General features: G+C 40.4%; 1 protein-coding gene across 4 annotated transcripts in view; it reads left to right on the top strand.

Moving 5' to 3' along the window:
• The first annotated feature begins 7,144 nt into the window (after positions 1-7,144).
• Positions 7,145-24,769, top strand: part of LOC122550755 (spermatogenesis-associated protein 13-like) — a 265,136-nt gene continuing 247,511 nt past the window's right edge. For 3 of the 4 annotated variants that reach the window (XM_043691970.1, XM_043691968.1, XM_043691966.1), the window contains exon 1: positions 7,145-7,464. In XM_043691970.1, coding sequence (XP_043547905.1) covers positions 7,450-7,464 — 15 coding nt within the window. In that variant the 5' untranslated portion in view covers positions 7,145-7,449. The remainder of the gene's footprint in view (positions 7,465-24,769) is intronic. The other variant, XM_043691967.1, reaches the window with a different exon arrangement.

Below are 24,769 nucleotides of genomic sequence, written 5' to 3'. Positions count from 1 at the left end.
GCACGAGGCTGCGCCGATACAGTCATCGATGTAGCGGAGGAAAAGGTGGGGGGTGGTGCCAGTGTAGCTGCGGTAGATGGACTGTTCCACATATCCTACGAAGAGGCAGGCATAGCTGGGGCCCATGCGGGTGCCCATGGCTACTCCTTTGGTTTGGAGGAAGTGGGAGGATTGGAAAGAGAAAATTAGTTATATATCCTGGTTCCTATGTCCATTTTCAGCCATTATCCAATTTATCCCTCTTCATTCAGACAATTTGTATCATATATCTATCATCCTATTGGAAGGGCATACAAGCTGAGAATTAAGCTTTTTGACCACATTGTGATGGAGAGCTCTCAAACATGGAATTTCTGGCATGGGTCTACCCACTATGCTACATATTATGACATCAATTAATATTTTACTAATTTTATCCATATCTAAAACTGCAAATGAGATCCAAATATTTATTTTTAAAATTAGAACTTCATTACAACTGATCATACCCTTTCAAGAATATAGATTTGATGTCCACACTGACAATAAGTCTCTTATTCAGAATGTATAATAGGAAGACAAATAACTTACATTTATTGGAGAGAGAGATTTCATATAGGGCATTATCCTGGTCAATAGAAAGTAGATTTTTCGGTCAATGATGATTGCAGTACTTGGTTGTATAAGGTACACAGGGCAACGATGCATCTTACATCCGCATGCGTATTGAATACACTTACATCTTCTAATAAATACAGCATGTTCCATTTGAACTTACATTAATATATTGATGCATTCGAGTTGTAGCTGCATGCCTCATACAAAAAAGCAGGTAATGTTTTTCACTCTTGATCCGTCCAAACTAGCTACATATACTAGCTTAAAATGATCAATGGAGCTGAAAATTAGGAAATAGGATTTGTGCAATGCAAATGCCAGGCAATTGAATCCTTTTGTAGTGCGAATTAAATAATATTTTATTAAAAGAGGTTGCAATTGGACTAAGACAACACCTTACGAGTTAATATTTAAGGTATCTTTTAGCAGGCATGAACCTTGAACACTCTTAGAGTTCATGTCAGTAGAGATGATGAGAGAAACCTTGTATATCCCAATGCCTGTATCAGCCTTGGGAATAGATTAGAGAGTGTAAACAGATCTGTAGACAAAGTAAGAGAAAGACCTGGAGTATTGTGTAAAAATGAAATGTAGAGAGTGTGTTGCTAGAAAAGCACAGCAGGTCAGGCAGCATCTGAGGAGCAGAGGAATCGAGGAATCGACGTTTCGGGCATAAGCCCTTCATCAGGAATGTTATCCCAAAATGTTGATTCTTCAATTCTTCTGCTCCTTGGATGCTGCCTGACCTGCTGTGCTTTTCCAGCAACACACTCTCGACTCTGATCTCCAGCATCTGCAGTCCTCACTTTCTCCCAATGAAATGGAAACAATTTATGTGTCTATGATTATGGATATATATAGAATTATAACGATTTTTCTGCATGAATCATACAGAGATTGGACTGAAGTCGAACTAAATGCGACAGAGAATCAGGCCTAAGACAGGCTCAGAAAAGGAAGGAACCTGATAAGATACAGCATCCCATACTTGCACACGTGAAGAACCAACGCTGAGACTTGCACCTTGGGTAGGTACACATATATCTGAGAGGGCCACCTCTCAGGGATCTTCTGGTGTAGGAGCCTCTTCTTTGTCTCTGTGTCAGTGACACCCATACTACAGGATACTCGCAACAGAGACGTTTGCCAACACAGTGCATGAGAACCGATATACAGTAAAGGAGCATCTGGGCCAATAGCCTGCCTCCAATACAACTTGCAATAAACAAGGAGCACCACAGCATATATAAAACATTTTTAAAATCACTGTGGACAAATGTGGGAGAACATTTAATCAATTAATTACTGATTTCATTCGTGAATGGTCTCATGGATGTAGATAAGTGACTGCTATTCAAAATGTGACAGTCATGCGCACCTTAAAATTCCCTTTTGGTGTCCACCTTGCAGTTGATACATACACAATAGCCCTGGTGTTGTTTGGAGTGGTGTGCCACAAAGTAGGCGTATTTTCACACAGCACATAGTTACTGTATGGAATGCACTGCATGGAAATGTGGTGGAGACAGATTCAATTGATGCATTCAAGAGGGCATGTGATGATGATTTTGATTGAAATGGTATGCAGGAATACACAGAAAAGGCAGAGATGGGCACTAGGGAACAAAATTTGTGCTGGCATGATGGGCCGTTTGGCCTCATTTCACACCATATCAATTCTGTGATTCTGTGACTGGTGGTGCTGATGGTTTGCAGTGACACTGCATATGTCTATGCGATTATGACCCTTTTAACAGAAGACTTCCACATTCTCCAGTGAAAAATTATGGAATGAGAGACTCTGGTGACCAAAGCCTATTGATTATCGGTTTCTGCTGCTGTTAAACAATTTCTGAAGGTGGGCATGCTTCTGACATTAGGACCTGCTAACTTTCCATCTGATTCAAATTGATGTTGGGTTTTTGACATGATAGAAATATAGAGAATAATAATGGGAGTAGGCCAGTTCTGCCATTCAATATGATCATGGATTATAATCCAGCTCAGTACCCTGTTCCTGCTTTCTCTCCATTTCCTTTGATTTCTTTAGCCTTTATATCTAAATCCTTTTTGAAAACATTCAATGTTTTCTGTGCCAGAAAATTTCACAATTTCAAAATAAAATGTTAGGAATTTTTGGTTATTAAAATGCTCACAATACACCACACAATGACATAAATAGTATAGTCACCGAACCAGCAAACAGACTGATGGTGAAGTTGCTTTTGTCTATGTGGAATTCCATTAATACATTCTTCAGCGTCTACTTCATTACTACTGGCAAAATGGTCACATTTTCAGTAAACCAAGTCCATTCTCATTCTTTCTGCATTCTTCATTGATGTGTAAATGGGCGAGTCATAGGATTTTAAAACAATCACTCCTCTTCAGTGTTGAAATTAGTTTCTTTTCTGGACCATTCTTTTGGAACACAGCAATTATGCAATTTACCTCATATGCTTAATCAGAACCAAAGCAACTGCAGATTTTGTTTAGCAAACTGTACAAATTTTTTTTCGAATGACACCATCTATCAACACTATTTCTGAAAGGAGGGATTGAATGTACATATAAGTAATTAACGAGATAATATCTTCAGTGAAACATTGTATTTACATTATTCATTATAAATTATAAGATCATAGGTTAATTTTGGAGAGATCACCTTCATCAGCTCATCATACACATTGACATACCACTTTGTGGTATTTCATTGTTTCATCCTTGGTGTTGCACATAAACCTTGTGCTCTAGTAATCATTGCTCCAATGACATGGTAATTAAAATGACTGAGCTGCAAAGACATTATAAATTTTGCAACCAATTAAATCCATACAAAGTCAATGGAAATAATTCAGTGCCTTTTAATATGGCTGTGATGGTTTTCCTTGTGTCAAAACCAGAGCAAAACGCAAAACATTTATTTGTATCTTGTGATTTTGGAGATACATTTCATGAGAACTTCTGCTCCACTGCAGAAAGTTTGTCAGAAGTTCAGTGAGAAAGTGGGAGAAGACCAAAACATGCATAATTTTATCATGCAAAACACTTTACATGTGGCCACTCAGTGCAGCGCAGGAATTGTTTCATTTGTAAAATCACTTAAATAACCTGACTGAAAACAAAAAGACCACCATACTTTGGAGAAAAAAACACAATGAGATGAAGGAGCCATCTCTGACCTGCAATTTAGTGAAAATACTTTTCTTGATTTATGTCAGTGAAATTGTATTAAAAAGTTTAATAGCTTGAAGATCTTTATCTCTGAGGAATGACATTTATATAAGCAAAAATTGTAGGCTGCTACGTGATGGGGACCTCAAGACGTAAGCCACAAAAGCAAACAGGATCCCAAAAATGCATTACTACATAGACTGCACACACAGTCATTTGCATGCGGGTCTGAAGTTTGTGGCTGCATGCATTATTGCAGGACCTAAGCATATTTTAATTTATATGGAGATGTGCTATATTTTCTGTCTGAGATAGATTCATAGAGCTATAGAGTTATACAGCATAAAACTTTATTTCCGTGCTGTACATCTCTATGACTGTACAACTCTTCGGTCCAACTTGTCCGTGCTGACCAGGCATCCCTATCCGACCTAGGCCCATTTGCCAGCATTTGGCTCATATCATTGTAAACCCTTCCTATTCATACCAATTCAACTGCCTTTTAAATGTTTTACCCTACCCATGCCCTTCATGATTCACTGCTGAACAATGGAGATATGAATCAACTGCCAAGACAATACAGCTCAGACTGCAGTGGCTCAAGGAGGCAGCTGACCACCACCTCCTCAGGTTGTTAAACTACTGAGTTTGAGTTTGATTTATTGTTGTTAAGATACGGTGAAAGTGTTGTTTTAGTTGCTATTCAGGTAGATCATGCAACACAAAGTACACTAGGGCAGCAGAACAGAGTGCAGAATACAGTGCAATAGCTGCAGAGAAGGTGCATAGACAGAGATCAATATTAACATTTGAGAGGTCCATTCAAAAGCTGACAACAGGGGAAGAAGCTATTCTTAAATCTGTTCACACGTGTTTTCAAACCTTTATATCTTCTGCCAGATGGAAGAGGGTGGAAGAGAGTATAACCTTTGATTATGTTGCTGCTTTCCTAAGGCAGCGGGAAGAATAGATGGAGTCAATGGATGGAAGGCTGTTTTGCGTGATGGAGTGGACTGTGTTCATGACTCTCTGTAGTTTCTTGCAGTCTTGGGAAAAGCAGTTGCCATACCACACTGTGATACATCCAGATGAGATGCTTTCTAAGGTGCACCTATAAAAATTGTTAAGAGTCCTTGTGGACATGCTGACATACTGTCCTCTCTATTTTTTGACATGAATAATCAAAACATATTAAAACTACTTGAATAACAGTGTTCTCCAGGCCAATGTTTCTTGTTGCACCAGCACTCAAAAATGGATTTGCTTATCAGTGTGTTCATGGCCCTTTATGAGCTGCTGTTCTTGAAACATGATTCGGAGATGCCGGTGTTGGACTGGGGTGTACAAAGTTAAAAATCACACAACACCAGGTTATAGTCCAACAGGTTTAATTGGAAGCACACTAGCTTTCGGAGCGACGCTCCTTCATCAGGTGATTGTGGAGGGCTTGATCGTAACACAGAATTTATAGCAAAGATTTGCAGTGTGATGTAACTGAAATTATACATTGAAGAATTGATTGCCTGTTAAGCCTTTCATCTGTGAGAATACAGTGATAGTTTCACTTCTTTCATGGGTAAATCGCAAAACCCTTTTTTTTAAAGTTGCATTCTCGGGTTAGCTGTTAACAATGGTGATAGCTAGACAATATGTTGAAGGTGTTAGCCCCCTGTGTTCTCTGTCTATGACCTGATGTTTAGATTGATTCCAATCTAAAAAGTGAGGTAACAGAATTTTACATAAATTCATGCAGTTTTTGAGCTGGGTTCTACATGAATGTATGTGGTTTTTGAGCAAAGTGCAATGTAACTCTGAAAGTACCAAAAAAATTCACCACACAAAATATATGTGTGCATGTGGGTCTTTGTCTGTCTGTGTGCTTCCAATTAAACCTGTTGGACTATAACCTGGTGTTGTGTGATTTTTAACTTCTTGAAACATGGTATTGACCTACATCATATTGTATGTTGGTGCAGCTGTTTTAGTGCATATCTGTTGTAAGGCTCACATCTAGTATACCTCTTATAAGGCATGTTCATGAGATCATCACTGTATCATAGGATGCGACCTTATGTTATAAAAGGATTAGTCTTTAATTTACTGTGTCCACTCTCAGCATGACACATTAATGAGGATGTGCTAACCCAGACACAGTGGTGCATGTCATTGAAAAAGATATATAGATATCAAGAGCGGTAATAAACATCTGTTGAATCTTTCTGTATTACATGATTCATATTTAGCTTTTAAAATATAGTTCTTGTATTCTCAGGGCTAATATATCACCTCAATTAAGAAGGATTAAAAGACAAGCCCTCGGGCCAAAAAGTCACACAAATACTACACTTGGGATTATGGAGATATGCTTGCAGGATAAGCAGAGATAGGAACTGAATAATAAGGGATTTTCATGTTTTAGGAAGGAAAGACCAAAAGAAAAGGAGATGGGTAGCATTGCTAGATGAATAGGACATTAGTGCAATTGTGAGGAAGGATATTATTAGCTACAATGGAGTCTGTATGGGTAGAGTTTAGAAAAACCAATGGCAGAAAATGATGGTGAGTGTTGTATGTGGACTCCCAAACTGTACTGGTAAAGTTGAGGAAAGCAGTTAGGGGTTGAGGGACTAAGGTCTAGCAATATGAATACAAATGTCTATCCATGGGCACTGGGACAAATTTTCATGCGATTGGTATTTCTGGGCTTAGCCAAGGAACTGTTTCTTTCTCCCCCTCCACGTCCGAAATAATAAATTCTCCTGGGACCAGTTAGCTTCACCACTTGCAATACTGGCATCTCCTTACGGAACAAAATGGAATTGGCACCTTTCCTTAAGAGGTACAGGTGCCATTGGATCCATCAGAGACTGGACACAGTTGCCGAGGTAGCCTATTTAGTCTTCCAAACACAAACAAGGTAATCTGTGTATTGACAACGTAGAGGACAAAAGCAAACTTGGAAGAGGGTGAAATCTGGAAGATTCATGTTTTGCAACAAATTCTAACTGCACCCCACCCAGCTATCCATAATTGTACCAGTTCCACCCGCCCTGAAGATCTGTATTCCTATACTACAGGGAGGGGAAAAAACAAATCTTTCCAAAAGGAAACTCGAATCTTATCTCAAAAACATGATCAAACGAAAAATATTTGCTCAAATTCAAATGCCTATTCACATGACTGCGAATTGTACTCAAGGCATTGCAAAAAAACTTGAAAACAAAGGAAAGATTTACATCTATGTATTTTCGTGTTATTTCCTCAACACAAAGAAACAGACATTTCTGCTAGTTTTCACAACAATGATCACATTTTAGAGAGAAACATTATCTACACCTTCTGATGAAAAGGGCGGTGGGGGGTTGCAAAAGGCAGTTCATCTCGGATATCGACAACTTACTCACAACCTGTTAATCGCATGCTTAAAAATTTTGTTTGTGGGACTAACAGAGATCCCTCCTCAGAGCAGAGCTTTCACCTTTTAATATGCAAATGTTATCAGTAGCCAGGCTGACTCTCCACCCAGAAGCGGCGGCCCCTATGACCGAGCCGTGGGAAGGCAGCGCTTTTTAAAATTAGTTCAACTAAACCGCACGTGAACGAGGAAACGAGACGGTCATATCTGGCGGGGCGGGAAGAATGACCGATTGAGCCGATTCCCGGGCGGCCATCTCCGGCATGTGGAAAGGCAGAGTGAGTTTGTTCACAAGAATATTCGTAGTAATTGTAAGGGATGTGATTGAGAAAAGAACAGGTGGATGGGATGGGGAGGGTGGTCCCGAGTGAGTGAGTGAGTGAGGGGAGCGCAGCCTCTCCTTAGCTGCCGGCTCGAGGCCTGTTCGGTGCCGGTCAGGATTCACCACAACATGGGTGCCGATTAACCAAACCGCCTTCACACCAGCTGGCAGTGTACTTTAACTTTCGGCTGTTCCGAGTGTAACAAGTTGTTGTGGTTCCTGACGGGGGCTGCTGTGCAGAGAATCTCTGCTCACATCTTTCAATTCACCTGTAGCCATTAAACCAACTCATTCGAAAGCGCCCCCCCCCCCGTTAACGGTTGTTGTGGCGACGCCAACTGCCAGTCTGGCTAGTCATGTGTTTAGTTACAGTAGCTGGTTCCTACTTATTTGTGCGATATTGTTCGGTTGTTTTAAAATCTGCCACCATAAACAGTCTGATAACAATGAGTAAAATACTTAGGGTTCAGTAGTGCAGTTTTATTTTAACGTATTAAAAATGCCCTCGTTAAATTTATTACTTAGAACGAGGACGCTGCTGGTTTGAGGCACGAATCCATGAAAAACAATAAATCATCACAAGTACCAGCTTTCATTTGTATGACATGAAAATGAGTTTGCTTTTTTGATGTGGAGAAAAACACTTCGTGTGTCAGAGGAAAAGGAAGCACATGAAAATGTTTTTTTAAATTTTAAATGGTGAGAGAATTTAGGGAGGGAATTCCAGCGAGTTGGGGGTGGCTGTTTGGCCACTATTAGTTATGGTGCCGTCGCTAAAATCTGGAATCTGATACAAAAAGGTGGTAGGTATTAACAATGTCGTTGATTTGCTGGAAGGAAGAGGTAAAATAACAAAAGGATTTAAACACTGAGACGAATAGCTTGGTCCTTTTTAAGAAAATGAGCGATTCTCATAACTGCAGCTGTTAAATAAAATATAAATGAACCTGGCAGTCGTAGGTTTAAAAACTGTCCTTTCCTAAGGAAGGGACAGGCCTCCAGTGATGTATTAAAAATGAACTTGTTTGGATTCTTATCTTGTGCTCAATTTCTGGCGTCCTGTTAATTTTTTTTATTCAGGCTTTATTCTTTGTTTGCTCTTTGTAGGATTTGTCATAGATGCCTCCTACTGATTTGTACATATGCAACTGTTTCATATCGATTTTCATACTGTAGGTTGAAGTGGCTTCCCTGGTGTATTTGGGCTTTTAATCTACATTTTATTTTACTTTTTAATGTGATTTACTTGTAATGCAAAGTGGATTTTACTAACAAAACATTTGAATATGTCTGTGTGAAAAACTATCAATTCACAACTGAAAAAGCAAGCTGTTGTAGGAATTTGAACTACCTAAAAAAATTGCATTCTTTTGTGATGCCCTTTATGATTATGCTGTTGTCATTGGCAAGCTGAATAACTTGCTGTTGATATAAGGTGGGGAAAGTCTGTTGCTAGTGTCAATTTAGTTCAGTTGTACCAAGTTGCAAGAGTAATACACTTGGATTCTACAATCAAATACACTGAAGGTCCAATAGTTTCATTACAGGTTGGCTTCCCTTCAAATTCCTATTAGCTGTAGAGTATCAGTAAAATTATGTAAAACACAATCCTTGAAAGAGTGCATGATTTTCCATAGTCTTGGTGATTGGTCCAGAGGTGAATAATTGGGTGAAAACTGAATCTTTTATTTTCAAAAGTTTATTCATTTATGGGATGTGGGGGTCACTGGCCAGCATTTATTGCCTGTTCCTAGCTGCCCTTCAGAAGGTGGTGGTGCACTGCCTGTTCCTAGTTGCCCTTCAGAACGTGGTGGTGCACTGCAGCCTTGAACTGCTGCAGTCCATTTGCTGTGGGTTGACCCTCAATGCCATTAGGGAATTCCAGGATTTTGACCTAGTGACAGTAAAGGAACGATAATATATTTCCAAGTCGGTCAGGTGAGTGGCCTGGAGGGGAACTTGAAGGGGATGGTGGTGTTCCCATACATCTGCTGTACTGGTCCTTCTAAATGGAAGTGAGTATGGGTTTGGAAGGTGCTGTCTGAGTCTCTTTGGTGAATTTTGGCAGTGCATCTTGTAGATAGTATCAGGAGTCTGTATTGAGCGTCAGTGGTGGAGGAAGTAGATGCCTGTAGATGTGGTGCCAATCAGATGTGCTGCTTTGTCCTGGATAGTGTTGAGCCTCTTGGGCTGCATGCGTCCAGGCAAGTGGGGAGTATTCTATCACACACCTAACCTGTGCATTGTCGATGATGGACAGGCTTTGAGGAATCAGGTGGTGAGTTATTTGCCATGGTATTCCTAGCCTCTGACTTGCTCTTGTTAGCTGTTATGTTTATGGTGAGTACAGTTGAGTTTCTGGTTAATGGTAAATCCCAGGATGTTAATGGGGAATTCAGTAATGGTAACACAATTTGATTGAATGTCATGGGGCTTTTTAGATTTTCTTATTGGTGATGGTCATAACCTGGCATTTGTGTGGTGTGCAAGTTACTTGCCATTTGGCCCAATGCTTGCATATTGTCCATATTGTATTTGAACATGGACTGCATCAGTATCTGAGGAGTTGTGAATGGTGTTGAGCATTGTGCGATCCTTGGTGACAATCCCCCACTTCTGACCTTCTGGAGGGCAAGTCATTGAAGCAACTGAAAATAGTTGGGTCTAGGATACTACCCTGAGGAACTCTTGCAGAGATGTCCTGGAACTGAGATTATTGACCACCAACAACTACAACATGGCTCAGGGATGGGCAGGACTGGCAGCTTAATGTTCCAGGATACAAATGCTACAGGAAGGATAGGAAATGAGGCAAGAGAGGAGGGAGAGTGGCCTTTTTGATAAGGGATAGCATTACAGCTGTACTGAGGGAAGATATTCCTGGAAAGACATCGAGGGAAGTTATTTGGGTGGGACTGAGAAATAAGAAAGGGATGATCACCTTATTGGGATTGTATTATAGACCCCCCCCGCCCCCCCCCCCCCCCCCATAGTCAGAGGGAAATTGAGAAACAAACTTGTAAGGAGATCTGTGCTATCTGTAAGGACAATAGGGTGGTTATGGTAGGGGATTTTAAGTTTCCAAACATTAGACTAGGACTGCCATAGTGTTAAGTGTGTACAAGACAATTTTCTGATTCAGTATGTGGATGTACCTGCTAGAGAAGATGCAAAACTTGACCTACTCTTGGGAAATAAGGCAGGGCAGGTGACTGAGGTGTCAGTGGGGGAGCACTTTGGGGCCAGCGACCATAATTCTATTAGATTTAAAATAGTGATGGAAAAGGATAGACCAGATCTAAAAGTTGAAGTTCTAAATTGGAGAAAGGCCAATTTTGACGGTATTAGGCAAGAACTTTCGAAAACTGATTGGAGGCAGATGTTTGCAGGTAAAGGGACGGCTGGAAAATGGGAAGCCTTCAGAAATGAGATAACAAGAATCCAGAGAAAGTATATTCCTGTCAGGGCAAATAGGATTAAGGAGAATCCAAAGAGTTTTTACAAATACGTTAAGGACAAAAGGGTAACTAGGGAGAGAATAGGACCCCTCAAATATCAGCAAGGCAGCCTTTGTGTGGAGCTTGAGAAAATGGGGGCGATACTAAATGAGTATTTTGCATCAGTATTTACTGTGGAAAAAGATTGGGCGGCACAGTGGTTAGCACTGCTGCCTCCCAGCACCAGAGACCCGGGTTCAATTCCCGCCTCAGGGGATTGTGCAAGCTCCACACATTCTCCCCGTGTCTGCGTGGGTTTCCTCCGGGTGCTCTGGTTTCGTCCCACAGTCCAAAATGTGCCGGTTATGTGAATTGGCCATGCTAAATTGCCTGTAGTGTTAGGTGAAGGGGTAAATGTAGGGGAATGGGTCTTGAAGTTCTGGTATGTTGCTGGTGTGTTTGGATCTGGATGAGTTGCGCTTCGGTGGGTCGGTGAGGACTTGTTGGGCCAAAGGGCCTGTTTCCACACTGTAAATAATCTAATCTAATCTCGAAAAAAGATATGGAAGATAGAGACTGTAGGGAAATAGATGGTGACATCTTGCAAAATGCCAGATGACAGAAGAGGAAGTGCTCAATGTCTTGAAACGGGTAAAGGTGGATAAATCCCCAGGACCTGATCAGGTGTACCCTAGTACTCTGTGGGAAGCTAGGGAAGTGATTGCTGGGCCTCTTGCTGAGATATTTGTATGATCGATAGTCACAGGTGAGGTGCTGGAAGACTGGAGGTTGGCAAACGTGGTGCCACTGTTTAAGAAGGGTGGTAAAGACAAGCCAGGGAACTATATAGACCAGTAAGCCTGATGTCGATGGTGGGCAAGTTGATGGAGGGAATCTTGAGGGACAGGATGTACATGTCTTTCCTGAAGAAGGGCTTATGCCCGAAACGTCGATTCTCCTGTTCCCTGGATGCTGCCTGACCTGCTGCGCTTTTCCAGCAACACATTTTCAGCTCTGATCTCCAGCATCTGCAGATCTCACTTTCTCCTCATGTATTTGGAAAGGCAAGGACTGATTAGGGATAGTCAACATGGCTTTGTGCATGGGAAATCATGTCTCACAAACTTGATTGAGCTTTTTGAAGAAGTAACAAAGAGGATTGCTGAGGGCAGAGTGATAATCTGATCTATATGGACTTCAGTAAGGTGTTCAACAAGGTTCCCCATGGGCGACTGGTTAGCAGGGTTAGATCTCGTGGAATACAGGGAGAGCTAGCCATTTGGATACAGAACTGTCTCAAAGGTAGAAGACAGAGGGTGGTGGTGGAGGGTTGTTTTTCAGATTGGAGGCCTGTGACCAGTGGAGTGCCGGAAGGATTGGTGCTGGGTCCACTACTTTTTGTCATTTACATAAATGATTTGGATGCGAGCATTAAAGGTACAGTAAGTAAGTTTGCAGATGACACCAAAATTGGAGGTGTAGTGGACAGCGAAGAGGGTTACCTTAGATCACAACAGGATGTTGACTAGATGGGCCAATGGGCTGAGAAGTGGCAGATGGAGTTAATTCAGATAACTGCGAGATGCTGCATTTTGGGAAAGCAAATCTTAGCAGGAATTACACAGTTAATGGTAAGGTCCTAGGGAGTGTTGCTGAACAAAGAGAGCTTGGAGTGCAGGTTCATAGCTCCTTGAAAGTGGAGTTGCACTAGTTAGGATAGTGAAGAAGGCGTTTGGTATGCTTTCCTTTATTGGTCAGAGTATTGATTACAGGAGTTGGGAGGTCATTGGTTTGGTCACTGTTGGAATATTGCATGCAGTTCTGGTCTCCTTCCTATCGGAAAGATGTTGTGAAACTTGAAAGGGTTCAGAAAAGATCTACAAGGAAGATATAAAAAGAGACCTAAGGGGCAACGTTTTCATGCAGAGGATGGTACATGTATGGAATGAGTTGCCAGAGGAAGTGGTGGAGGCTGGTACAATTGCAACATTTAAGAGGGATTTGGATGGGTAGATGAATAGGAAGGGTTTGGAGGGATATGGGCCGAGTGCTGGCAGATGGGACTCGATTGGGTTGGGATATCTGGTCGGCATGGACAAGCTGGACCGAAGCTGTTTCCATGCTGTACATCTCTATGACTCTATAACCATCCTCCTATGTGTCAGGTATGACTAACCAGTGGAGAGTTTGCCCCTGATTCCATTGATTTCAGTTTTGCCAGGGCTCCTTGATGCCACACTTGGTCGAATGCTTGGCTGCCATTCTCACCTCACCTCTGGAATTTGGCTCTTTTGTCCATTTTTGAACTAAGGCTGTAATGAGGTCAGGAGCTGAATGGGTCTGGCAGAACCCAAACTGGGCATTGAGCAGGTTGCAGATGAAAAGAATGAAACCACATGGTCAAAATGTTTAGAGGGAGTGGATACCTTCAAATGCACCTCGGAGAGTTTTTTTTTTAAAAGCCAGAATGGAGAAGGCCTTACAAGGGAGGGGACTTAAGTTTTGGTAATGATGGTTGACTTTATTAGTGGGGGAGCGTTTTGCAGATAGCGGTCATAACTTTATTAGTTTCGAAGTTTGTTCCTTTGGAAAAAGGTGAGGATGAGACTGAAATCTAGGTTCTAAACTGGGAGAAGGCTAATTTTAATGAGATCAAAGTGTGATTTGGCCAGAGTGGCTTGGGATCTGGTACATTTTACGTAAATCTGTCAGGGCAATGGAACACCTTCAAGAAGGAAATAGGGGGACTACAGGGATGACCTCTTCAATAAAGACAAAAGGTGGGTCCAGCAAATCCTGTGAACCTAGATTGAGATACTTGGGATTGGATAAAGAGCTTATTGCAGGTACTGAGGGTTTAAAATAGCAAAATAATAGAAGCCTGAGAGAAGTACAGATGAGCAAGGGAAACAACATTTTTAAAGTCAGTGAAAGGATTTTCTTGATTTACTTGCCTTTTAAGTTATTTCATAAGTACATGAAAGATTAAAAGATGAGGGCCCATTGAGGACTCCTGGTAACTTTGTGTGTGCAGCCTGAGGATGTAGGTCATGTTCTAAGTGAATACTTGGTCAGTATTCAGTATTGAGAGGGATGATGTGATTATAGAAATCGGTGGGGGAGGGGGGGGGAGGACTGTGGTATACTTGAAGTAGTTAGTATAGAGGATGTTCTGAGTGGTCTGGCAGGCTTAAAAGTAGATAAATCACCAGGGCAGGGTGAAATGTATCCCAGGTTGTTGAAATAAGTCAAGGGAGGAAATAACTGGAGTGATGGCAACTATATTTCCAATTCCTCCCTGGCCACAGGAGGGATACTGGAGGACAGCCTGTGTGGCATAGTTATTCAAGAAGGGAGCAAGAGAGAAACTGAAACTACAGGCCTGTCAATCTAACCTCTGTGATGGGGAAACTACTGAGAAGAAAAGTTCTTGGGCAGAATTAATCTGTTGGATAGGCAGGAATTAATCAAGGAAAGTCAGCATGGTTTTGTTGAGGGTTGATCATCCACTTGCTGATATGAATATTGGGCAGGTAAATAGTGAGGATAGCTTTAGAGAATAGATTACAGAAGGATGTAGGTGGGCTGATCAGTGGTAAATGGAATTCAATCTGGATAAATGAGTGGTGATGCACTTGGGCAGGACAAACAAGGAATGGGAATACATGAATGCTAGGACCCTGGAAGCACTGAGGATCTGAAGGACTTTGGTGTGCATGTTCACTGATCCCTTAAGATAGTGGAACCAGAAGTGGTTAAGAAAGCATATGGGGTGCTTACCTTTATTAACTGAGGCATAGAGTTTAAAACCAGAAGTTTGTTGGAACTGGATTAAAATGGTTAGCCCTTGCACTGACTATTACATGCAATTCTGGTATCCACATTTATAGGAAGGATGTGATTGCTTTGGAGAGGATGCAGAGGAAATTTACAAGAATGTAGCCTGGATTGGACAATTCTAGTTAAGAGATTGGATAGACTAGATTTGTTTTCTTTGGAGCACGTATGATTGGAGAGATTGAGGCCTGATTGATATCACTAAAATTGATGGGCATAGACAGGAAGAAATGTTTTTCTTGATGCAGTGATCAAGGCATAGATTTAAGGTAAGGGTCAGGAGGCAATATGAGGAAAATTTCTTTCAGCTAGAGGGTGGTGGGAATCTGGAACTAACTGCCTGTATGGGTGGGAGAGGTAAAAACATACTTTGGAAGTTTTTAGATATACACCTGTAATGCAAGGCATACAAGGCTATGGGTCACGTGTTTGATAATGGGTTTACGATAGTTGGGTGATTTTTTTTTTGTCTAGCCTTGAATTGCAGAGCCATTTTCTGTGGTGTGTACTATCTCTCCATTTGTCTTTGCCTTGTCAAACTGCTTATCCAATATTTCAGATATGGATTGACCATTATTTCCTTGAGTTTAACATTGGGAAGTAGAGAATGTTTCATTAGTCTTGCCAAAAGCTCCATCTCTCTTTCACCCTGCCGTGGCACCCTCCCACCCTCACCCCATCGTTCTTAGGCTAAGTTAGATTGTTTGCAACATTTGATACAACTGTAACCATTTAGATTTACGCGCCTTTTGTGTCGTCATTTTCAAAGGCTAGTCAGAGGATGTAACCAGATAAACAAGGTGATTGAACCTATATATAATTAGGTGTAATTTCAAACAAATTAATTTGTTTATATTTCAGCCGTTTAGTTACATTATAATTTTTAGCTGGAAAAAGATCCAATCATAAAAAGCCATTCGTCTCCTGGATACAAATTACACAAGGGAGTGTGCTGATTTTCCTATGTAAAGTTATGTTAAAATTTTTGCTTAAATGTAATGTCAGTTGTTGATCACAAAACTGGCTTCAGAGTTTCTGAACAAGCCAGAAAGATAACCGGTAAGGATTTTTATGCAGTGAGTTAACAAATTTTAATGAAATTACTGATCGAAAATACTTGATGGGTAATACTGGAAAAGCTGCCTTGTCATAGGTGATGTTTTGTTTCTCTTGGCCTTCTCTTTTGGTTCTTCCTCCAATGATGCAATGCACCTTTTGAGGTTCCTACCTTTTAACACCCCAGATGATGCCTACAAGCAGTTCTGCACACAATCCCTACTTGGGTGACCTAACTGCTCAAACCAGAGGTCTTGCTGGTCCTGTTGTGTTGCAATGTTTTCCAACCATGTGACATTAAGATCCTCTATGCAAAACCAGAAGTAGCAATGCTGTATTTTCTTGTAGCTGAATGCAGTAATTAGTCACTAAGCAATTCTGAATCGTTCCTTGGGGAATACAAATTGCCCATCCCTAATTGACCATGAGAAGGTGATACTGAGCTGCTGCCTTAAAACCGCTGCAGTTAATGTGCTGTATAGGTAGACCCACAATGCCAAGGAAGGGAATTCCAGGATTTTGACCCAGTGACACTGAAGGAAGCATATTTCCAAGTCAGGATGTTGTCAGGGCCCATAGCCTTTACAATAGCTGGTATCTCTAAGCATTTCTTGATATGGATGTAGGTTTCCTCGCTGAGCTGGAAGTTTCATTTTCAGATGTTTCGTCCCCATACTAGGTAACATCTTCAGTGAGCCTCTGGAGAAGCACTGCTGGTGTATCCTGCTTTCTATTTATATGTTTGAGTTTCCTTGGGTTGGTGATGTCACCATGACGATATCATTTCCTACAATGATGTCTTTTCATAGGAAATGTCATCACCACAGGAAATGACATCACCAACCTAAGGAAACCCAAACATATAAATAGAAAGCAGGAAATACTAGCAGTGCTTCTCCAGAGGCTCACTGAAGATGTTACCTAGTATGGTGGTGAAACATCCAAAAATGAACCTTTCAGCTCAGTGAGCAAACCTATATCCAAAACCTCAACCTGAGCTACAAAACTTCTCAAAATTTGCTAATTTCTTTATCACATAGTATGTATTGAATTGACTGAAAAGTCTGCTGGGACCACTGGAGGAACCAAGGATAGGTCCTTAACTAGATACTTACGGCTAAAGATTGCTGCAATTGCTTTTTTTTTTACACTGTGTGGTCTTTCTGATCATTTTGAGGATGGGGGGGATATTTGTGGAGCTTCCTCCTCCAGTGAATTAATTGTCGACCATTTATGACTGGATGTAGCAGGGTTCTAGAGCTGAGATCTGAACTTTCTGTCACTTGCTGCTTATTCTGTTTGACTCATAAGTAGTTCTGTTTAGTAGCTTCAGGTCAGGTGTGCGAAATAAGATAAGAATAAACTATGCAGACTGTCTTGATAATCTCAGGCTCTGATTTTGAATGTTTTAAGTTTCAAAGCCCGTAACTGAATTTAAAAACATATCTGCGGTCCAAATGCTGTAGTGTAGGGTCAAGGCTATGAAAGTCAAGTTAATATAAATGGGAGTAATTATTTATTTACAGAAAGTCAGCTGGAATGTGTTGTTAGGAAAAATGACAGAGTGCATGGTACTGGACTCATTTAGAGGTACAAAGCAGGATTGGCGGATTGCTCAGGAAAGAGCAGTTTAAATGTGATTAATGGCCTTCTTTCTTCAAACCTATTTTGCACAATTTTTTGCAGTATGTCAGTTGCATAACTTTCATTTGGAAATGCAGTCAAATTTACCATATCCCAGATTGACCTTGGCTAATGCTGCAGTAAATAAATATTATTTTACAATTTTAAGTAAATGAGTTTTTAAAAAATCTTTTAAAATCAGTGCTTTGGAAAGAAGCTGAATGGTGGTTGTGCTGCCATAATTGTTAGTAAGGATGAAGGGCAGTTTGATCCTGTCTGATAGTTCTGCAAGCAAAAAATTTGAAATGCAACTAAGTTTGTTATAATTTGTTACCTGTCTGAAAGGTCTGGCCTATTCATCCTATAATTAATGTCTAGAAGTTAATGTTTTGTTCTCAAGTTATTCATTCACTGAAAATTTCACAATTTTGGTATGTACACTTGCAACCTCTAATTTTATCCCTCCACCCCTTTTTCAGGACGTCCTCATTTATCTCTGACTTTGTCAGACTTTTTTTTTGTCCCAATGCACAATACTGGATCAGTAGAAAATTTGTTCAGCTAAATATTGAGAGAATGTTTTTGGTAGGGACCATACACTTATCCACCTTCCTCATGAATGCTTGTACCTGACCAGACTTTTCAAAGCCATGGCACCATATGTGACCATAACATCCATTTAGACCTAATGTTTCCACTTCTCATAACACCTGACATCACCTACCTCAGCTTCTCTGTTGCCCTGAAACCCTCCATCTGTCCCTTTTGTTACGTCTTGACGTTCTAATTTTCAATATACTCTGAGCTGGCCCCTCACAATAAATTTGAAGTCATCAAAGTCTCAGGTGCTCAGGTCCTATCCAAGTCCTGTATACCAATCACACCTGCACATAGTCATAGAACTGTACAGTGTGAAAACAGACCTTTTTGGTCCAACACGTCCATGTTGACCAGATATCCTGAATAAATCTGGTCCCATTTGGCCCATATTCCTCTAAACCCTAACTATTCATATACCCATCGAGATACCTTTTATTTGTACTTGTACCAGCCTCCACCATCTCCAGTAACAACTCATTCCACATGCAGCACCCTCTGTGTGAAAGAAATTACCCCTTGGGTGCCTTTTTAAATTTTTTTTCCCCCTCCCCTTTAGATGTAAATCCTCTAATTTTAGACTTAGGATTTTGGAGGGGTCAGAAATACATGGTGGAGATGAAAATAAATTTGTGTGCAGAGAATATCTGCCAAAAATCTTGAGGATTGCTCTCATGCTTATCAATACATAGGGCATAGAATGTTGGATTTACCTTTTTGGATTAAATATATTCTATTAGGTTTCTGCTATAACTTGCCAGGAGCCATCACTTTGAGTCCAGAGCAGATTATGATCAGTTTGCATGAACAATAGTTTAGTGATTCAAAAATACGTGGATAGGAAAGAATTAGAAGGAAATGTGCCAAGTGCAGGGAAAAGGGGTTAGCATGGACAGACACCTTGGTTTGCATGGACCAGTGCTGAGCTAGAGATGTTTGAAAGGGTCAAGTTCTTTGGAGTGATGGTCACCAACAATCTGTGTTGATCCACACTCGTTGACAATAAGTCAAGGAAGCACAACAATGCCTCTCCATAGGCTAAGGAAATTCGACATGACCACACAGTCTCTTACCAATTTTTATATCTGGATTCTGTGTGGTATGGCAACTGCTTTTCCCAAGCCTGCAAGGAATTAGTCATAAACACAGTCTACTCCATCACGCAAACCAACCTCTCATCCATTGACTTCAACTATGCTTCCTGTTATCTCGAAAGCAACCAACATCAAGGTTCTCCAGCCTGATTATACTCTATTCCTCCCTTTCCTGTTGGGCAGGAGATTGTAAAAGTTTGTGTACACTTACAAATAGATTCAAGACATCTGGTGTTATCAGATTTTTGAATGGACCTCTCAAATGTTAATGTTGATCCATGTCTCTGCCCCTCCTCAGCAGCTGTAACATCTTATCCTGCATTGTGTTGTTACCTTGCTGCATTTGTATGGGGAGAAAGTGAGGTCTGCAGATGCTGGAGATCAGAGATGGAAATGTGTTGCTGGGAAAGCGCAGCAGGTCAGGCAGCATCTAGGGAACAGGAGAATTGACGTTTCGGGCATTCCTGAAGAAGGGCTAATGCCCGAAACGTCAATTCTCCTGTTCCCTAGATGCTGCCTGACCTGCTGCGCTTTTCCAGCAACACATTTCCATCTGCATTTGTATGGTTCGATCTGCCTGTAGGGCCCATAACGCTTTTTTTTCCCCACTGTACCTCAGTACATGTAACAATACTAAATCAAATCCATTCCAACTTGGTTGACCCTCCTAGTATTGACATTTTTCATAACGTGCAGCTCTGACCATCATTGCAGAATTGCTTGAATGTCCTGAACCCCTTGCATAACATGACCTTTCACAACAACAATTAGAAGTTACCTCTTTTTCTCAACACATGCTACTAAAGTTTTTCCAACATTATTTTACTATTTATTTGGGACCATGATTGTCTGATTCTTCTTGCTGTCCTTCCATTCCTGGATGGCATTTATGAATTTGAAGATGTGTCAAATTTCAAAGTAGTGAGAATAAAATTTTAATTAAAATGAATAACAACAGCAGTGCAATAAATTCTAGCTCCCTCTACTCCCTTTTTTTAAAAAAAAACTTTAAAGATGTGGGCTATTGAATAGTGTTTACTGCCCATCCTTATATCTATCACTGACCAATTGTTGCTAATTTAATTTGAAGGGAATCTTAGGAAAAGATTTTGGCAAACTTGAGTGGTGGGAGTAGGCATGATTGACTGGATCCCGTAATGAATTGAGTTAATAAAATTGATTTCTTTTGTTACTTTTTTAAATGGTTTAATCACATGGAACAGAAATTACTTTCAGGAAAAAATATTGTCTTTAAATGCTTGCACTTGTAGTTGTGCCACAGAAGGCGTTTGGTTTTTGTCAAAGCTAGATTTTCTATCCTGAGCATGTACTCGTTTTCTAAATATGTCAAAACACACCTGTTTCTCTTGCTCTGTTTCAATCATTATTATCCATATGGTGAATTCAGCAGCAAAAAATCTTTCTTGAGCCTTACAAATGTTGTGTTCATCTCTGGTATAATATCAACACCTTTTTTTGATTCTTTCTTTCAGGATTTGTCCATAAAACAGTCATTTTATTCTCATTTTTGCCTGTATTGTCCAAAAACCCAAGACCTCTGGGATGGGAGCTTTTGATTTATTGATTCCATGGATGTCCTCACAAAAAAAACTAAGTCATCACGTGCCATTTCTTGAATACTCTTAAGTTTCACCCCTGCATTGTCCTAAAGATACAGTTATGTTTGGCAGCTTGGCCATGGAAAAACTTACTCATTAGCAAATTTCAGTGTTGAAGAGCCGAATTGGTCTGTCTGGCATGGACAGTTGCAGGTATATTTGAATATCTTGTCATGTGAACCACAGATTTGGTTAAAACCTCTAAAACATTCAACCTTAAGTCCAATGCTTTGTCTATTACATGGTGCCTGCTTTATGAAAATTAGAACACAGACATGAATTTAATCACTTGTATCGGACACCTAACTGAACCTACCCCCAGAGAATTGAGTATTAAGGTGGAGTTTGCATTCCAACAGGATGCTGAAACTGGTTGACCATGAATGAATCTCTTCACAGGCAGGAATTTTAATACTCAGCCTAGCTTGGACCAGGGAGGATGCAATTTGGGACTAAACAAAGGACTGAGGAGTCAGCAGCTTTCATAACAAGTTATCTCTGGATGAATGGTAGAAGAGTTCCCGATTTCTTTGGATCTCTTTTTTTAAAAAAATATATCTAGTCTTCCTTGACTTAAACCTTTCCTAAGAGCTTAAGTAGCCAGATTGTGAAGGGAAATTGTCCTGCTAAGTTTGCTATCTGGTCAAGGTAATTTTAAGGCAAAATGATGTTCAAAAATGTAGGATGCTGCAAGAGGTTAAGCCTTCTATTAAAAACCAAGATAGTCTGCATGCTTAATACATAAATTGTTTTAATCTACTTCGCTTGTAATCAACACCTACTTCAGTGGTGGATTGTCCTGAACCATTTGTCCAATGCATTAGGCTGTCCAGTTAAGCAGGTACAGCACAAGTGGGTGGATATGGTAATGCTTTTGGAAAGGTTCAATAATGGAATTTGGAATTAAGAGCCTTATTGAGAAGAACTGTCAAGGTAAACAAGTCAACTGCTGCATTAGCCCAGCTGTTATGCAATTGTATAAAATAATTACAGTTAACACACCAGAAAATCCAATGTTCTCTGAAGGGTTGTGAAGTGAGTGATGACACACAAGATTCTGGACAAGGTCCTCTGAGATGCAGGTAGCTAAGATAGATTATTAACCTGTATGAAAACACACAAGATCACATAGTAAGATATTTTGTACTAACCTTAATGTTTGTAAATGCTTTTATTATGACATGGGGTAAATACTCCTGCTCAATTTAAAGCAGCAACACAAAAAAGACTTATCCCTTGCAGTAATCTATGAAAATTCGAGGGGCCAAGAACCATTTAAAGTAAAAATGAATGAGTTTATTTCTTAAAGTATAGCAGAGAATAATTAACTAACAACTATTTACAACTACTTCATCTAACCTATCTTTTACTTTCCCTTCTATAATACTAGTCTGATAAAACTTCCAATTAAGGTTTACAAAACAACACTACTTACCCCAACCAGGCAGCTTTCAGTTTTCTCTGTATGCCTGTCGCCTTTTCTTCTTAGGGATTCTGCTTCACAGGTTACTGATTGATAAAGGAAACTTTTTAAGAGAGCTATTTTTCAGGCAATCTTTACACGCTGGCAGCTTGGCAGTTCTCCTCTCAGCTGTTCAATTTTCCCTGGTCTTATCCTCTAAAGCCTCTGTGTCATTCTTTTTAAATTTTAAGATTGTCAATATACTAAATTCAAATTGAATTGGAGTTTGGTATTTTCCAGGGTATAATTTAAACTGATTAGCCTAATTCGAATCTGTTTTGTCATTTCTAGGCAACCAGCTACACCAGTAACTGCTGTCATAAAAAAATTCTAATGGGAATAAGAGTAATGATTTTGTGTTGATTTCTGAAAGAGTTGGATTTGCAAGCTTCAGTTAGTCTGCCTAACAAAAAAGGAGCCTTGTGTCCCAGTTAAATGTTTGAATAACTAGCACCCACAATGATAGTGTTACTTTCAGAAAGACTTATTGTTTTCTGCACTATGCATTTTTAACTGTATAATAGAAATCTGAACCAAAATAGAACTGATCATTAAATGTGAAAGCAGCTTAGTTTTTTTGAGTGTGAATATAGTGCTTGCTTCTGTCCAAATTGAATTTCATTTCTTGTAACTTTTGGGGTGCAGGAAAAATATCTTAGATTGGTGTTGACAAATTTTGTCAGCTGGTAACTTTAAAGAATACTGAGATTTTGTCAGTAATAGGTGCTCCTTTTTGTTTCCTAATTGATTGGATGCCAACTTTCAATTATGCTTACAATCAAAAACACTAATGTTTTGCAAATGCACTTCAATTACATGTGAATGACTCTGACCTAAATGAATAGTGTTAATTATTTTTGTATTACAAACTGTGAATGTATTGGCAAGCTAAAAATGCATTTGTTAATACACCTAGTCTGTTTCTATGATAAATCCTTGAATTAGGTAAAAGCTGACTATTTTCTTACTATATAATTTGGATGCAATTTCTGCAAACTCATAGTCATTGCAATATCATTTAGCTTAAATAGCAGGTGTGTAATAAATAGTGCCAGCTGTGCCTGCGTTGTTCCCAAAATATTGTTGAGGGCACTGTTGTACATAGTCATAGAGCTACACAGCACAGAATCTAATCCTTTGGTCCGTCTTGTCTATCTTGATCAGCTATCCTAACCTAATCTAGTCGCATATGCCCCATATCCCTCTAAACCCTCCCTTTTGTTAGACACCAGCAGATACCTTTTAAATGATGTAATTGTACCTGTCTCCACTGCCACCTTGAGCAGTTCATTCTGTACACTCCATGAAAAAGTTGCCCCTTGCATCCTTTTTTAAATCTTTCCCATCTTTTAACCGATGTTGCCTAGTTTTGGACTCTCCTCTCCTTGGGACTAGATCTTGTCTATCCACCGTATCCATGCCCCTCATGGTTTTATAAACCTCCAAGGTCACTTCTCAGCCTTCGATGCTCCAGGGAAAATAGCCCCTCTCCTGATTCAACCTCTCCCAATAGCTCAAACCCTCCAACTCTGACAACATCCTTGTAAATCTTTTCTGAACCTTTTCTAGTTTCATAACATCCTTCCTATAGCAGGGAGACTGGGATTGCACATAATATTCCAAAAGTGGCCTAATCAGTGTCTATATCCAACATGACCTCCCAACCTTAAAAGCTGCTTTTAGAACATAGAACATCGAAGAATACAGCGCAGTACAGGCCCTTTGGCCCTCGATGTTGCGCCGATCCAAGCCCACCTAACCTACACTAGCCCACTATCCTCCATATGCCTATCCAATGCCTGCTTAAATGCCCATAAAGAGGGAGAGTCCACCACTGCTACTGGCAGTGCATTCCATGAACTCACGACTCGCTGAGTAAAGAACCTACCCCTAACATCTGTCCTATACCTACCCCCCCTTAATTTAAAGCTATGCCCCCTTGTAATAGCTGACTCCATACGTGGAAAAAGGTCCTCATGGTCAACCCTATTTAAACCCCTAATCATCTTGTACACCTCTATCAAGTCACCCCTAAACCTTCTTTTCTCCAATGAAAACAGCCCCAAGTGCCTCAGCCTTTCCTCATACAATCTTCCTACCATAATGGCAACATCCTGGTAAACCTCCTCTGCACCCGTTCCAGTGCCACCACATCCTTCCTATAGTATGGCGACCAAAACTGCACACAATACTCCAGATGTGGCCGCACCAGAGTCCTATACAACTGCAACATGACCTCAGTACTCCAGAACTCAATTCCTCTACCAATAAAAGCCAGTACGCCATATGCCTGCTTCACCGCACTATTTACCTGGGTGGCAACTTTCAAAGATCTGTGTACATGGACAACAAGATCCCTCTGCTCATCCACACTACCAAGTATCCGACCATTAGCCCAGTACCCCATCTTTTTGTTACTCTTACCAAAGTGAATCACCTCACACTTAGCTACATTGAACTCCATTTGCCACCTTTCTGCCCAGTTCTGCAGCTTATCTATATCCCGCTGTAACCTGCCAAATCCTTCCTCACTGTC

The sequence above is a fragment of the Chiloscyllium plagiosum genome, chromosome 6, assembly GCF_004010195.1.
Source record: "Chiloscyllium plagiosum isolate BGI_BamShark_2017 chromosome 6, ASM401019v2, whole genome shotgun sequence".
NCBI classification, from domain to species: domain Eukaryota; kingdom Metazoa; phylum Chordata; class Chondrichthyes; order Orectolobiformes; family Hemiscylliidae; genus Chiloscyllium; species Chiloscyllium plagiosum.
Note: the sequence above shows the minus strand (reverse complement) of the source record. Positions and strands in the feature narration are given on the sequence as shown.